Below are 13,952 nucleotides of genomic sequence, written 5' to 3' on the forward strand. Positions count from 1 at the left end.
CAACATACTTCTATCCATCACACTACAACTAAAGGATAATGTAACAGAACGTTCCTTCTCCAGGAGAATATTTCCCTTATCCTGAAGTTCAAATAGTGTTTAAAAGAATGTTCTCTTGCACCAAGAATGCCAGGGGGAACGCCTCACTTCAGCTGGCTTGTGGGATTCACACAGTCTTTATATAATTCCACGTCCAGAAGAATGGCTCCCTTTTCCTGGCAGCGCAGCATTGTATCATAGTGGCCACAGGCACACTCAGACCACTGGAACATAAGGAAACATACAGTCATCACAGCTTTTTCACAGACAATACCTCCCCAACTCTAGGGTATTACTCACATCACACACAAATGGTTTTGAGTGAGGCTTACAATTAATTTTAGGATATCTTGCGGCAGAGGTGCAGTAACTCACTGCTATTCATCTGCCATCTTAGTTGGGATGTGAATCTGTGATAGAATTTACCCAGTTGAATGCATAGAGGACAGGGTTGCTGTTAGACCTTAGGTTTTGCCTTGTTCTATTCCATCCTGATCTTGCTATTCGCAACCATGGCTCAAGCATTTTTATTCTTAGCAGGCCTAAGGTGATGGGTATGCATCACCTATATGTTACTTAGCATGTAGCTTATGTCCAAGATAGTGTTCTAAGACAAAGAATGATTGAAAAGCAGACTTGATACCAGTAGTCGTTTCCTGCTTGAATTTTTTGATTGGCTGCCGAAATGCTCAAGATGATTTCACAAAGGCCTGCAAATCAACATTTGGAAACAAAAATAAATTAGTATTTACCTTTGGTAACTGTTTTGCAATGTCACCACCCACAAAGACAGCCTCCAAGTAAATCCATAGGTTTTGCACGGTCATCCAATTCTCAATGATATCTGTGGTATTGGAAAGGGACTGCACCCAGTTTTGAATCTTGGTCTTGAATGGTGTGTTGTACCTGACACAAAAGAAGTTATAGAGAAAAAACGTTTTAGCAGCAGATATTCGGGTAGTCAAGTGCTGTGTCCTTTTTTCATGTACCCTCCCACATTTTAAGCAAAATGGCCAAAATCAGTATCTCCCGATATCAGTTTATACCAAGCCTAGTAAAAAGAAGGCTCAAATAGGCAAACCTTTATCTATTCAAAATAGATATGCATGAATAGAAATGTATTTTATATTTTACATTTGACAGATGATTTCAAAGTGAATAATGAACAATCCACTTAATAAGATATAACTTATACATGTGTTCGCCTATCCCTAATCGACCCATTTTAAAATCTATACACGTGTTTACTGCACATATTTCAGATACTGAATCTACCAAGAAAACGTTTCTGGATTTTGTGGCACATTATCAAATCCCGACAGACAGCCATGAGCTCTTTTTGATGTAAAACAGACGCCCCAGTCATCCACTGGATTCGCTCCTATTGAGTTGGGTGCGAAGAGTGGGAAGGGTGTGATAGCCACAGACCGGTGCCCACCCTCAAACACACAGGAATATATGAAATGGTACAAAGCCTGGTAAGAACTCATCTTCAAACAGACAAAGTTTATCAGGAGAAAGCCTGCAATAAAGGCGCCAAACTACACACGTTTCCGGTATGGCACAAAGTAATGATGCTACTTGCCACTCCCCAGAACAAGTTACTGGCTAGATGGCATGGCACATATGTCATCACTGAGAAAGTGTCCCGCCTCTCAGCGGGTTGTAAAATATAATCATCCCAAAACTTGAATGCCCATAAAGTTATGGGGCTCTGGTGTCATTGCGGCTGGATTCCGTTAGGCTCCACTGGAGCTGAGTACTTGAGTTGTGAGTTGCCCCGTGCTTCGAGGTAGTGTAGCCTACAGTGGAGGGCCAGTCCACAGAGGGGCCTCCTAGCTGTCACTGGGCATGGCGGTGCTCCTGTGATTTTTTTTAAAGAAGCACTGCCCTAAGAACTACCTCTGACAAGCAAGGGCCGGTAACAGGACTCCAACATTTCAGGTGGTGTCACCAAGAATGTACTGGAGAAACAGTAACAGGTCGGCAGAGGTATAGATCTACCTCCAGGTTTATCACATAGGATTGTGCTCCTTAAACAGAGGGCATCTTAGAATGGTGTATAAACTGGGTTAAGGACTGCTTTCTAGCCTCTCATAGCAATTTTTGCTGGTCAAACGATCGCTCAGATTACAGTTACGGACTAATCCTGCCATTACTTTCATTTGAAGTTGGTGGCAATAAAGCTCAAACCATAACCTAATTTGGCCCAGAACTGCAGCTATTTCTTTTTTTCTCTTTTTTTTTTATTGGGGTTCCTTTTTTTAAAAAAAAAACGTTATTTGACATACTTTGGGTACAGGCGCAGTTCAAAGACTTCAGTTGACAAAGTTCCACATTATATAAATTAGGTGCATAGCAAAAAAAAAGACCCAACTATTCCACTACCCCCAACCCCAGAAACCAAGTCGATCCATTCAATACCCCAAAGTTCAAATCGCTTTACAATAATGAAAAGTGCTGCATCTGAGGTGGCTTAACAACTATTGCAGGATAAGTCTCAGCAAAGTCAATAAACGGCTTCCTAACAAATATATTTAGCATACCTCCACTCACATAATGCAGTAATTTGGTCAGCAACCAGGATAACCCATATTTTTACCCACCATATCTGGACCACCGGCACATCCTCAGACTCCCTGTTTCAAGCAATAGATAGTTTCACTGCTGGGAGGGGAAGCCCAATTAGAATGGCCATTGGACCCATCAGAGGAAACAGGCCCTCGACCATGTCACCCAGCACTAAAACCCATGGGTCCATGGGAAGTGTTAGTCCTGTGATGTACTTAATTTTGGAGTGCACCTCCTTCCAGAAGAGGCTCACCTATCTCGACATCCAAACCATATGAAACGGAGAACCCACGGTATATCATCCCCGCCAGCAGAAAGCAGAATAATCTGCTGCAATATTGGGCAACCTTTCCGGGGTGAAATATCACCTTTAACAAAATGTATATGAACATTCCCTATCAGTGACGCACCTGGAAGGCTTAAGCATCCTTCCCCTTTTTCTCAACCACACCTCGTCTTCTATGGGTCCTCCTAAATCCGCTTCCCATTTGGCCATGTACATTAGGCGCACAACTGGGTCCCCAGTGTCCAGCAACCTGTACAGCTTTGAGATCCGGCGCGCAACAATCCCGCCTGTAACGTCAGCTCAAGAGGGTTCAGTGACCTGCTGGCCCCCAGTTTAGTGCGTGGATGAGAAGCCCAATGCTGCAGTTGCGCGTAACAAAAACGTTCTGTTTCCGGTACAGTGAAAGCGAGTTTGCACTTATTGAACGTTATTGGGTGGTAGTCTTTGTATATCTGATGTCGGGTCAACAAGCCCCCCGTTATCCACTTCCCAAAACTGCCCCGATCGTATTCAGGTTGGAAACATGGGTTATCCCAGACAGGTGAACGAGGCGCCATACCCAGAGACACACCCCACCTACAGAGGGCCCTCTCCATATAGTACAATGTGCCACTGGTTGTGGCTAGCAGTGAGAAACCCTGATCCTGTGTCAGAAATCTCTTTTCCATATAAGGCAGATAAGTCAGGTTGACCGTTGACTGGGTCTGTTCAATTGTTTTCAACTTTGGTTGCAGATTGGCGTCACCCCAGGTAAAAACATAAGAGTGCTGCGCAGATAGATTTTAGCAAAAGACTTTGGAGACTCCCAGGCCACCCACCCCCATTGGTCTCAGCAGCACATGTCTAGAAATTCAAGCTTGCCTATTCCCCGATAAATGTGAGAATTTTCCCCTGAAGTGTGCTGAGATCAGAGTCCGGGATCCTCACCGGCAATGCTGTACACAAATAAAGCAGACAAGGGATAAGGTTCATTTTGACCAATGCAATACAGCCAAACCAAGATATCTCGTGGAGACCCCACCTAATGAAATCTCCAGCTCCTGGAACAGCGGTGAGAAATTGGACCGAAAGAATTCTGAGTAGCTGGTAGCGATGATCACCCTCAAATAGTGGATAGCCTCCGAAGTCCACTGCATCAGGGCAAGGGCACAAATCACACTCCTATCTTGGGGGCGCAAAGAAACATCCAGTCATGAGACTTGTAATAATTTACCTTGATCCCAGAGACGTGGCCAAATCCATCCATCCGCAGCATCTCAGCAAGGGAAGAACAGGATTTACCCAGGGTGAGCAACACATTGTCTGCGTAAAGAGACACCTTATAGACAATCCCCCCAACGCAGATCCCTTCTATAGCCCCAAAAGGTCTGATTAGGCTAGCAAATGGCTCCATACTCAGGGCAAAAATCAGAGACAGCAGGCAACCCTGTCTGGTGCCCCTAGTGACTGGCAAGCTGGACAACATGGTTCCATTTCCTCTGAGGGATGTGAATTGATTTTGATAGATAGCCATCACCCAGCTGATGAACCCCAGACCGGACCCAAACCGCTCTAGAACCCCACGAAGGTACACCCAGGTGACTCTGTCAAAAGCCTTGTAGGCATCCAGTACGATAATCCCCGTATCCACCCCCCGAACGCCACCCTACATCCAATAGGTTCAGAACCTGCCTCACATTGTCGAGAGTACTGCGACCCGTTATAAATCCCGTCTGATTGCGGTCTATGAATCCGGGGTGGACATCCATCAGATGATGGGCTAAAATCTTAGAGCAAATCTTCGAGTCCATGTTATTGAGGGTGATGGGGTGATAAGAGTCACACAATACTGGATCCTTGCCATAGAGGGAGCCACCCTAACAGAGGCCCTAAAAGAATTAAAGAGATCCACCAAGGGGGAAACCAAGAGTGTGTGAAACCTCTGGTAAAAGCGAAAAGGGAGCCGTGAATCCATTCGGACCCAGAGCCCATTCCACTTTCCCCGGCAAGATAGCCGTCTCCAGAGATTCCAGATACCCAATAGATAAACTAGGCAGATCTGCACCCGCAGATAGTTGGCCTGGGCTTCTGCCCGAACAGTCTCCCCACTAAGTACCGTCTTGAAATGAGCCTAAAAAATCCCTAGTTCATCTGCCTCACCCCATTGTACCATCCCATGCCCCTCGTGCAAGGCCAACACATTATTCTGGTTTTGGAGTTTACGCAGCTTGGCTACCAGAAGACGGTTGGCTCGATTGGCATTAGCATAAGGAACAAGTTACTTACCTGTAACTGTTGTTCTCCAGCATGGGTCTGGCATGGATTCACATGCTCATGAATATTCCCTGTCGTCAGGCTGGGAATCCTCGGTAAAGAAAAAATCCGTTTCATATTTGATTCTGAACTGTCTTTCTCCTAGTAACCAATCACTGGTCTCTGGGTCATACTGCCCCCAGCCAATGACTGCCCTCTACCTAAGCCCCTCCTCTGGCAGCCATCTTCAGATTTGGTAGCATGTAAAGTGGTAGTAGGACCAAGAGAAGAGCCGCAGAGGGGTAGGAGGGAGGGTTCGCATGTGAATCCCTGCCAGACCCATGCTAGAGAACAACAGTTACAGGTAAGTAACTTGTTCCTTCTCCAGCATGGGGTCTGGCATGGATTCACATGCTCACGAATACAAGAATACATAGCAGTACACACATGCACGACCATGGGAGGTGGCAAGGCTCAACATTAAGAATTCACAACAACTCAACATTAAGCACCTCTTACCCCCTCACCAGGCCCACCTTCAGGCAAACAGGTTGTGCAGCACTACTTGGCCGACTCTTGTCTCCTCTCTGGAATCCCGGTCGACGCAGTAGAATCTCGTGAAGGTGTGTGTCGACCTCCACGTAGCAGCCCTGCAAATGTCCAGCAAGGGCACACCAGACAGGAACGCTGTGGTAATAGCGATCGCTCTGGTTGAATGGGCTCTTGAACGGCCGGGCAATGGTCGGTTTGCCAACCGTTGACAGTGCATGATGCAGCCGGAGAGCCATCTGGAAATGGAAGCTACGTCGCAAATTCCCCAACGCGGGAACACTTCCCTTACTAGGAACTTTGCAGCGCTTTTAGCATCAGGTCGCGCACATGGGCCTGCACATGGAAATGGAAGCTTTCGAGAGGGCCTTCCCCTGGTTCACAGGTCCAAAGTTCACAAACAGCTGTGATGTCTTCCGAAATCACTTTGTGCGGTCCACATTCCACGAGACGAGGGTGGTGCTGAGGACGCATCCCTCCTTCATGCCCAAGGTGCCGTCGGACTTCCATCTCAACGAGCCCTTGGTGTTCGCTTCAGCGCTCTAGCCACATCCAGCGAGTGCAAAGTCCTCTCGGCCGGCGACAAAGGCGACTGGAAGAAAACAGGTAACACCAAGGGCTCGTTGTGATGGAAGTCCGACGGCACCTTGGGCATGAAGGAGGGGTGCGTCCACAGCACCACCCTCGTCTCGTGGAATGTCAGGTAGGGTGGTTTGCAGGAGAGGGCCTGGATCTCTCCCACTCATCGTGCAGCGGTGATAGTGTCATGTCTCGGCGAGGGTGGCGGATTTGGAACCGCTGGCGCTATGGTCCGCCATAGCTAGTTCCATTACGTTCTTCTTCTTGCGGGTGTTATCGGTCTAGTGTTTGCACGCGCACGTACCCGGAGGTATTTATTCAGCCGCTTCCGGGTTATGGGCGCGTTGCAACGTTGCCTGGTTACCCACCCGTGTTGCCGTCGCTCTCGCTGTGTTTTGTTTTTCCCATTTCGGACCTTGCGTCCGTTATCACCCTCTCCTCTCTTGTTCTCCTCCGGGAGCCCTCTTACCTTCTTTTCCACTCTCTTGCTCCTCCTATACTCGCTCCTTTTCTCTCACTCTCTCTTTCGTTCCGAATCTTCCCTTTTCTCTCTATTCGTCTCTTAGTCATTGCCCCTCTCTAGTATCTCCCTCTTTCCCTGCCTTCATCCTCCTTCTTTCCTTTACCCTTGCTTTCCGCCTTGTACTAAATTAGTCAGCCCGTGTACCAGACCTCTGCCTGCCTTTTCGGATTGCCTCTGCCACCTCCCTTGTACTCTTCAGCCAGCCCGTGTACCAGACCTCTGCCTGCCTTTTCAGATTGCCTCAGCCACGTACCTTGTACTCATCAGCCAGCCCGTGTATCAGACCTCTGCCTGCCTTTTCGGATTACCTCTGCCGCTTTCATCCTACCGTTGGTTCCACTTCGTCTGCTGGTTCACTCAAGCCTGTTCCTCGACCACAGCGTGGAAGTCTCTCAAGGGTTTTTTTATGCCGTTGGCTTTTTCCCCTATCTGGACGTTCCCGGAGGTTTAACCCCCATCACACCTGTTACGGTGGCACGGTGGCATCCTTCCGTGGACGTCCCTATCTACATAAAAAAAAAAGGAGAGACCCAAAAGCAACGAGAAGAGGAAAACCAAGAAGAAGGACAAAGGTGAGGAGCTTGGGGAGGGTGGTGAGACGGAATCTTCTTGGTAAGGAGAGGATATTTCAGACCCCTGTGACAGTTAGCCACAAGAAACGCTGCCCTCCACGATAGGAACTTCAACGGTATCGAATGCAGAGGCTCGAATGGCGGCCCCATGAGCCTGCTCAGCACCACGTTGAGCTCCCAGTCCCTTCATAAACTCCTTCACCAGGCAATGAGACCACAGAGATGATCGCCCCGGAGTCCTGGTGTAGTGGGAAATCGCCACTAGATGTATCTTGATGGAGGCATGAGCCAGCCCCGCCTTGGCCAGCGACAGTAGGTACGGCAGCACTTGAGGGGCCATAATCCGCAGAAGGTTAATCTTCCATGCACTGCACCAGAGAACCTCTTCCATTTGGGTCCATAGCACTTGAGAGTTGAGGACGCCCTGGCCCTTGCAAGCACCTCCTTGCAGTTCACCGGGATATCGTACCTTCCAAACTCTAGTGCTGCAGGAGCCAGGCCTGCAAGTTCAGCGACCCCGGGTCGTGGTGGAGGATGGTGCCTCCTTCTCTGGTGAGGAGATCCGCGTCCGTCGACAGCTTGACTGGGGGTGGGACGATGACATGCCCAGAAGGTCCGGGAACCAGATCTGCCGCAGCCACGCCGGTGCGACGAGGATCATCCTGCACCGGGACCGTCTGAGTTGGTTGATGAGTCGCAGCGGCAATGGTGGGAACGCATACAGGAACAGGCCGTCCCAGAGGAATGCGAAGGCATCGCCCATGCTCCCCGGCTGGGGAAACCTGCTGGCGAACCTCTGGCACTTGGTGTTCATCACCGTCGCGAATAGGTCGATCTGGGGATTGCCCGATCGTTGGAAAAGTAGATCCACTTGATCCTGATGCAGTTGCCACTCGTGGCACAAGTGCAGCTCCCTGCTGAGTGAGTCAGCAATGGTGTTCTTTATTCCTGCCAGATGGAAGGGTACCAGAAACATCCCTTGGGCGATGGCCCAGTGCCACAGATCCTGAGCTTCCTTGGATAGGGCTGGGGATCTGGTGCCCCCCTGCTTCCGTATGTAAAACATCGTGGTGGTGTTGTCGGTGAAGATCCTTACCACCTTGCCCTTGAGGGACGGGGGGAACGACCTGAGGGCCCAGAACACGGCTCGGAGCTCCAGGACATTGATGTGTAGTGACCTCTCCTGCGGGAGCCAAAGGCCTCTTGTGTGGAGATCTCCGGTATGCGCTCCTCATCCCTCCAGGGAGGCATCCGTCATCACCGTCTCCTGATGTGCTGGGGTCTGGAAGTCCATACCCGCCGCCAGATGCATGCGGGTGCCCCACCACCGGATCGCTTGGCGGAAAGTCTCGTTGAGCGAGATCCTGTCTTCGAAGCTGCCCACCGCCTGCATCCAACGGGCATCAAGGAACTCTTGCAGTGGACGCATCCGCAACCTGCACAGGTGCACGAGGTAGATGCACAAGGACATAATGCCGAGCAGGGACTTGATGGACCTCACCCTGGCCACGTCCATGGTCGACAGCCGTTGCACCTTGCCAAGGATGGCCTTCGTCCTTTCCTTCAACGGAGAAGCCAATCGCGCCACTGTGTCGTGCCTGGCTCCCTGGAACAGGGTGACTTGCGACAGCACCAAGTGGGATTTCGCAAAGTTGATCGAGAATCCCAGATCCGTGAGCAGTTGGACGGTCTTCGCTGTGTGCCGATGGCGAGTTCTCTTGTCTTTGCTCGGATGAGGCAATTGTCCCGGTAGGGGTAGACGTGAATCACCTGCAGGCGCAGCCACACCGCCACTGGTGCTTGGCACTTGGTGAATACCCTGGGCGCCGACTTCAATCCGAAGGGAAGGGCCTTGCACTGATAGTGTCGTCCTTGGACTACGAATCTCAGGAACTTTCAATGTCCTTTTAGAATGGGGACGTGGAAGTAGGCATCCTCCAAATCCAGCGACGATAGGAAGTCGCCTTCTTCCAGCTGTCCCAGGACGTGCTGGAGGGTGAACATCCTGAACTTTTGGGACTTGATGTACTTGTTTAGACGACGAAGGTCCAGGATGGGTCGCCAGCTGCCTGTCTTCTTTCTTACGAGGAAGTATCGTGAGTACACTCCGGAGCCCCGGAGCCTCTTTGGGACGAGCTCGATGGCTCGTTTCTTCAGCATCACCCTTACTTCCAGCAGCAGTTGAGGGACATGGTTTTCCTTCCTGGCCACGGGCGGAATGCAGGGGCACTTCTTAGAAACTCGAGAGTGTGCCCGCGGGCCAGGGCATCCAGCACCCATCGGTGGAGATGGACTCCCACAAGCTGACGAACTTTGCCAGCCGGCCGACCACCGGGGTGCTCAGGTGGGGGCCCAACGCTACGGCTGGTTCAGTCCTGCTTGGTCGCGGCCTTGCCGCCTTGGCCTCCTTGGCGATGACGACGAGATCCTCCTGCCTTGCCTCACCCACTGTAGGCCTCCTGCGACGAGGAGTGGGCCGCTTGGCGGTACGTCGAGGAGCTGCCGCCGAATCCTTTGGAGGCACCTTGCTTGCCTGCAGAGTTCCGAAAGGGCGGCCGTCGTTGTTGCAGAACACCCAAGTCCCGAGCCATCTCCGTGTCGGCCTTGATGGCCTGCAGTGACTCGTCCACTGTCTGGCCAAACAGATTGTTCCCGTCGAAAGGCATGTCCAGGACTCTGGTCTGCATGTCTTGGCGGAAATCGGTTGCCTTGAGCCAACCACGCCGGCGAAGGCAAACGCTGTTGCCCATCTGGCAAAAACCGGTGTCAGCAATGTCCGTGGCCACCGTTATGGTGTGGTCCGACGCCACCTTGCCTTCCTGTAGGAACTCCAGGGCCTCAGCCCTCTTGTCATCTGGGAGGAAGTCCAGCAGGGGAAGCGATCTTAAACCACAGCTCCCTGGCGTAGCGGGCCACAATGGCAAGGGCATTGGCCGCTTTAATCGTCGTCGCTGCCGACGAGATGACCCATTGTCCCATGGCGTCCAGTTTCTTTCCCTCGCCATCCGGCGGGGAGGTCGAAATTGAAGCCGTCGCCCCTGCCGCTTTCTTCTTGGCCACCGCAGAGACGACCGAATCCAGGGTTGGCTGCGCCCTAAGGCACATGGGGGCAGAATCCGGGACCCGGTACTTCTTCTCGTACCGGTCTCTCTTGGCAGGAGTCATGGACGGGTTCTTTAGGAGTGACAGTCCCTCGTCTCAGATGTCATCAAGTAAAGGAATCGAGAGGACCGTCTTCCTCTTGGCCCTACGCCGTTGGTAGAGGAAACCTTCCTTCTTCTGTTCCTCGGCGCAGAGCTGGAGGAGCTCGGATGCCCTGGCGATCATGGCGTGGAAGGAGACAATTTCATCGGGCGGGGAGGCCCGAGGAGGTGGTGATGGAAGGCATCCTGTCGTCCCCACCGTCGTCATCCGTTCCCGTCCTGGCCGTCTCTGTTCCCGTGTCATCCCTCGGATCAGGAGAAGAAGGAGGCTGCGAAGGCTCGAAGGGCAGGGGGGGGGTGAATTCTCCTCCGCTTGCCTGGAGGGCTTCCCGACGGTCCAGGCTCCGCTGGATCGTCCGTTGGGGGTAAGGGCAACCTTGTCCTTATCTCTGTACACAAGGCCTGGATCGCAATCAAGATTGCTCCTGAGTTGTCTTGTGGCCCAGGTACTGGCTGCGATGGGCGCAACGGTTGGGGAGTGGAATCCTCCGCCTCCACGGGCTCCTCATCGGCACCACCGTCGCTTTCTTTGTCCGTCTCGTCGGGATCCCTCCCGTGGGACGGGACCTCCTTGAACTTCTTGTTCAGGATCTTCGCGACTCCAGCCAGCTCCTCTTCAGAGGCTGTATCTGTGTCTGTGATGGCCACCGGGCCCCCACCCCTCTTTTTCCACCTGGGCTTTCACGGGTGTCTTATCGATGGGCTGAAAAGAGGCTTCCCTCTGCGGTGGCAGGGAAACTCTAGGCCCCGAGGTCGCCTCCACTGGGGTAGCCTCCACAGGCTTCGCCAGGGCCACCGTGACTCCCTCGATAGAGGCCTTAGCCGGTTGAATCAAGGCCTTCATGACCTTGGGCGTGCCTGAGGCCTTCACCTTGGGGATGGGTCACCGCCTCACTCCCCCTCGGCTGTCTCCGTCGGGATCGACCGGGGCTTCTCCCGAAGCTTACCCGGGTTCTTCGATTTTCGGACTCGCAGTGCTTTGGCTTTTTTTGGGCCCCCGTCGCCGGAGCACCCTCAAAGGTCTTAGAAGACCACTCGGACTTCTTCTTCTTCTCACGTACTGCTGGGCTCTTTTCTTCTCTTCCAACCAGTTGGTGAGGCGGATACGCCGATCCCTCATAGTCTGCTCCGACATGTTCTTGCAAAATGCACAGTCCTTCTCCACATGCGTTTTGTCTTCGTGAAGGCAGTAGAGGCATCTGGAATGCTCATCCTCCTTGAAGACATTCTGCAAACCACATCCAGGGCAGCTCCTGAACAGCTTGGATCCGGGCGTCGTGTTTCCTTTGTCCTGGGCCATGTCCACGCGGGGTAAGCCTCAAAGATCTTCCGGAATCCTCCAAGAAGTGAAACTCGACAAGAACTTCGCCCTTGAGGGGCGTAGAAAATTATCAAACGGGTCCCCGTTAATAGGAAGTAGAAACAGTGGAGCTTGAGGCTATGTTGACTGAAAAAATGAGATTAAACTCTTTGAAAAACACAGTAAAAGCTGTAGATCTATAGCACGAGGACTCCCAACACTTGAACATATGGTAAAAATCTGAAGATGGCTGCCAGAGGAAGGGCTTAGGTAGAGGGCAGTCATCGGCTGGGCGCAGTATGACCCAGAGATCAGTGATTGGTTACTACGAGAAAGACAGTTCAGAAACGAAACTAAAACTGATTTTTTCTTTACCGAGGATTCCCAGCCTGATGGTGGGGAATATTCATGAGCATGTAAATCCATGCCAGACCCCATGCTGGAGAATAATACTGTTTGGTCTTCAGCATCGTCCTATCAGCCAGGTGCACCTCCAGTTTTTTTTTTGTGTTATTCTAAGTTTGCACAGTGCCTTACAAGACCCCAATCGCTTGTGCTCCTGTTCCACACGACTAACGTCCCCTTCCAACCTTACTCTAACCACTTGTCACTCTTGAGTGTAAGCAGCAGATCTGCTGACGAGCTCACCCCTGACAACAGCTTTCATGGCATCCCATACAATGTCCTGTGGAGGATCCGAGTCATTATTTTCCCTAAATTAATTAGAAATAACCTTGCCCAGCACTTTAGCCACCACCGGGGCTCTAAGCACTGGGTCATATAATTTCCATGGGCGTCTGGGTCACTCAGCCTATCTACAATTGCTTGGGACAGTGACTCCGGGGCATGATCAGACAGGGCGCGCATACCTATAACCACCCTGCGAACACATGGGTACAATGCACTAGGCATAAGAATGAGGTCTAGTCTAGAGAAGCCCCAGTGAACGTGCAAGTGAAAAGAGAAATCCCTCTCCTCCACATGGGCCAAGCGTCAACTATCCCCAATTAACAAAGAAGGCGCCTGAAGGCGGTAGCATGCTTAAAATCCAACTTAGTAGGAGGCAAAGTCTTGTCCACCAGAGGATTGGGTTCCAGAACCAGATTGAAATCACCACCAATCATGATTTGACCTTCAGTGAAAGGGAGCACCCGAAGAAGAAAGCTTTCCAGAAATACATCTTGGCCAACATTAGGCACATACAGGAAAACCAGCGTGAACATGCAATCCCACAATAGGCATTTGACACAAACATAGCGTCCCTGCGAGTCACGAAGAACCTTAATGTTAGAGATCGGGATCTGCTCGCCGACCAAGATAGCCACCCCCGCTTTTTCTCCCCCACAGATGCAAAAAATTGGCTTGGCACCGCCTTGGCTTTCATTTGCTTCTCATCCTCCGCAAGAAGTTGAGTTTACTTGTAAGAATACCATGGAGAGAGACATATCTCTTAGCTTGCTTATTACAGATTTCCTTTTCTTTGGAGAATTCAATCCCTGTACATCATATGGCCATTAACAAAGGCTCATCATCCTCCACCCGTCACCCACCACATTATCCAGCATTTCCCCTCAAGACAAAGTACCCTCCTCCCATAACCTCAGCTCGAACTGTCCACAATCCAGATTCACATGCTGAAAAGCTGTGCCACAGTAAACATTTATGAACAAAACCCCTCCACCCCACGCCCCAGCGAACCCAACCACAAACCATTGCCCAACATGAGCAAATTCCAGTCATCTGGAAACCCTCCGGGAACCGGACTTGGAGGGCAGAAAACAAACTACCCCCAAAGGAACCCTCTCTCCCGGTTCTGCACCCCAGATTTCAGGAGCACAACAACCCAGCCCTCAAGGACCACTCATTTAACTCTTCTTCGGAGCAAACCACACTCCCGTCCCCAGGCTACATCACAGGGCCTCATAGTATTCAAACCTTTCTGACCAGTCCCTTCACCCGCCTCCCCCTGCCCACTTTCTGCCACTTCTGTGAGGGCATCAGGCCAGGAGCCGAGTTCGAACCCCTCTCAACCTCCGGGCTTCCCTCCCCTCCCCATCCGAGTTCAGCAGGCTCTCTGCGTCCTTCAGCGTTCAGACCA

General features: G+C 51.4%; 1 protein-coding gene across 1 annotated transcript in view; it reads right to left on the reverse strand.

Annotated features, from left to right (window-relative positions):
• Positions 1-13,952, reverse strand: part of DNAH5 (dynein axonemal heavy chain 5) — a 4,235,244-nt gene that overhangs the window by 2,445,487 nt on the left and 1,775,805 nt on the right. Inside the window, exon 30 of the mRNA XM_069613779.1 lies at positions 792-945. Coding sequence (XP_069469880.1) covers positions 792-945 — 154 coding nt within the window. The remainder of the gene's footprint in view (positions 1-791; positions 946-13,952) is intronic.

The sequence above is a fragment of the Ambystoma mexicanum genome, chromosome 5p, assembly GCF_040938575.1.
Source record: "Ambystoma mexicanum isolate Mex_15411 chromosome 5p, UKY_AmexF1_1, whole genome shotgun sequence".
Classification (NCBI taxonomy): domain Eukaryota; kingdom Metazoa; phylum Chordata; class Amphibia; order Caudata; family Ambystomatidae; genus Ambystoma; species Ambystoma mexicanum.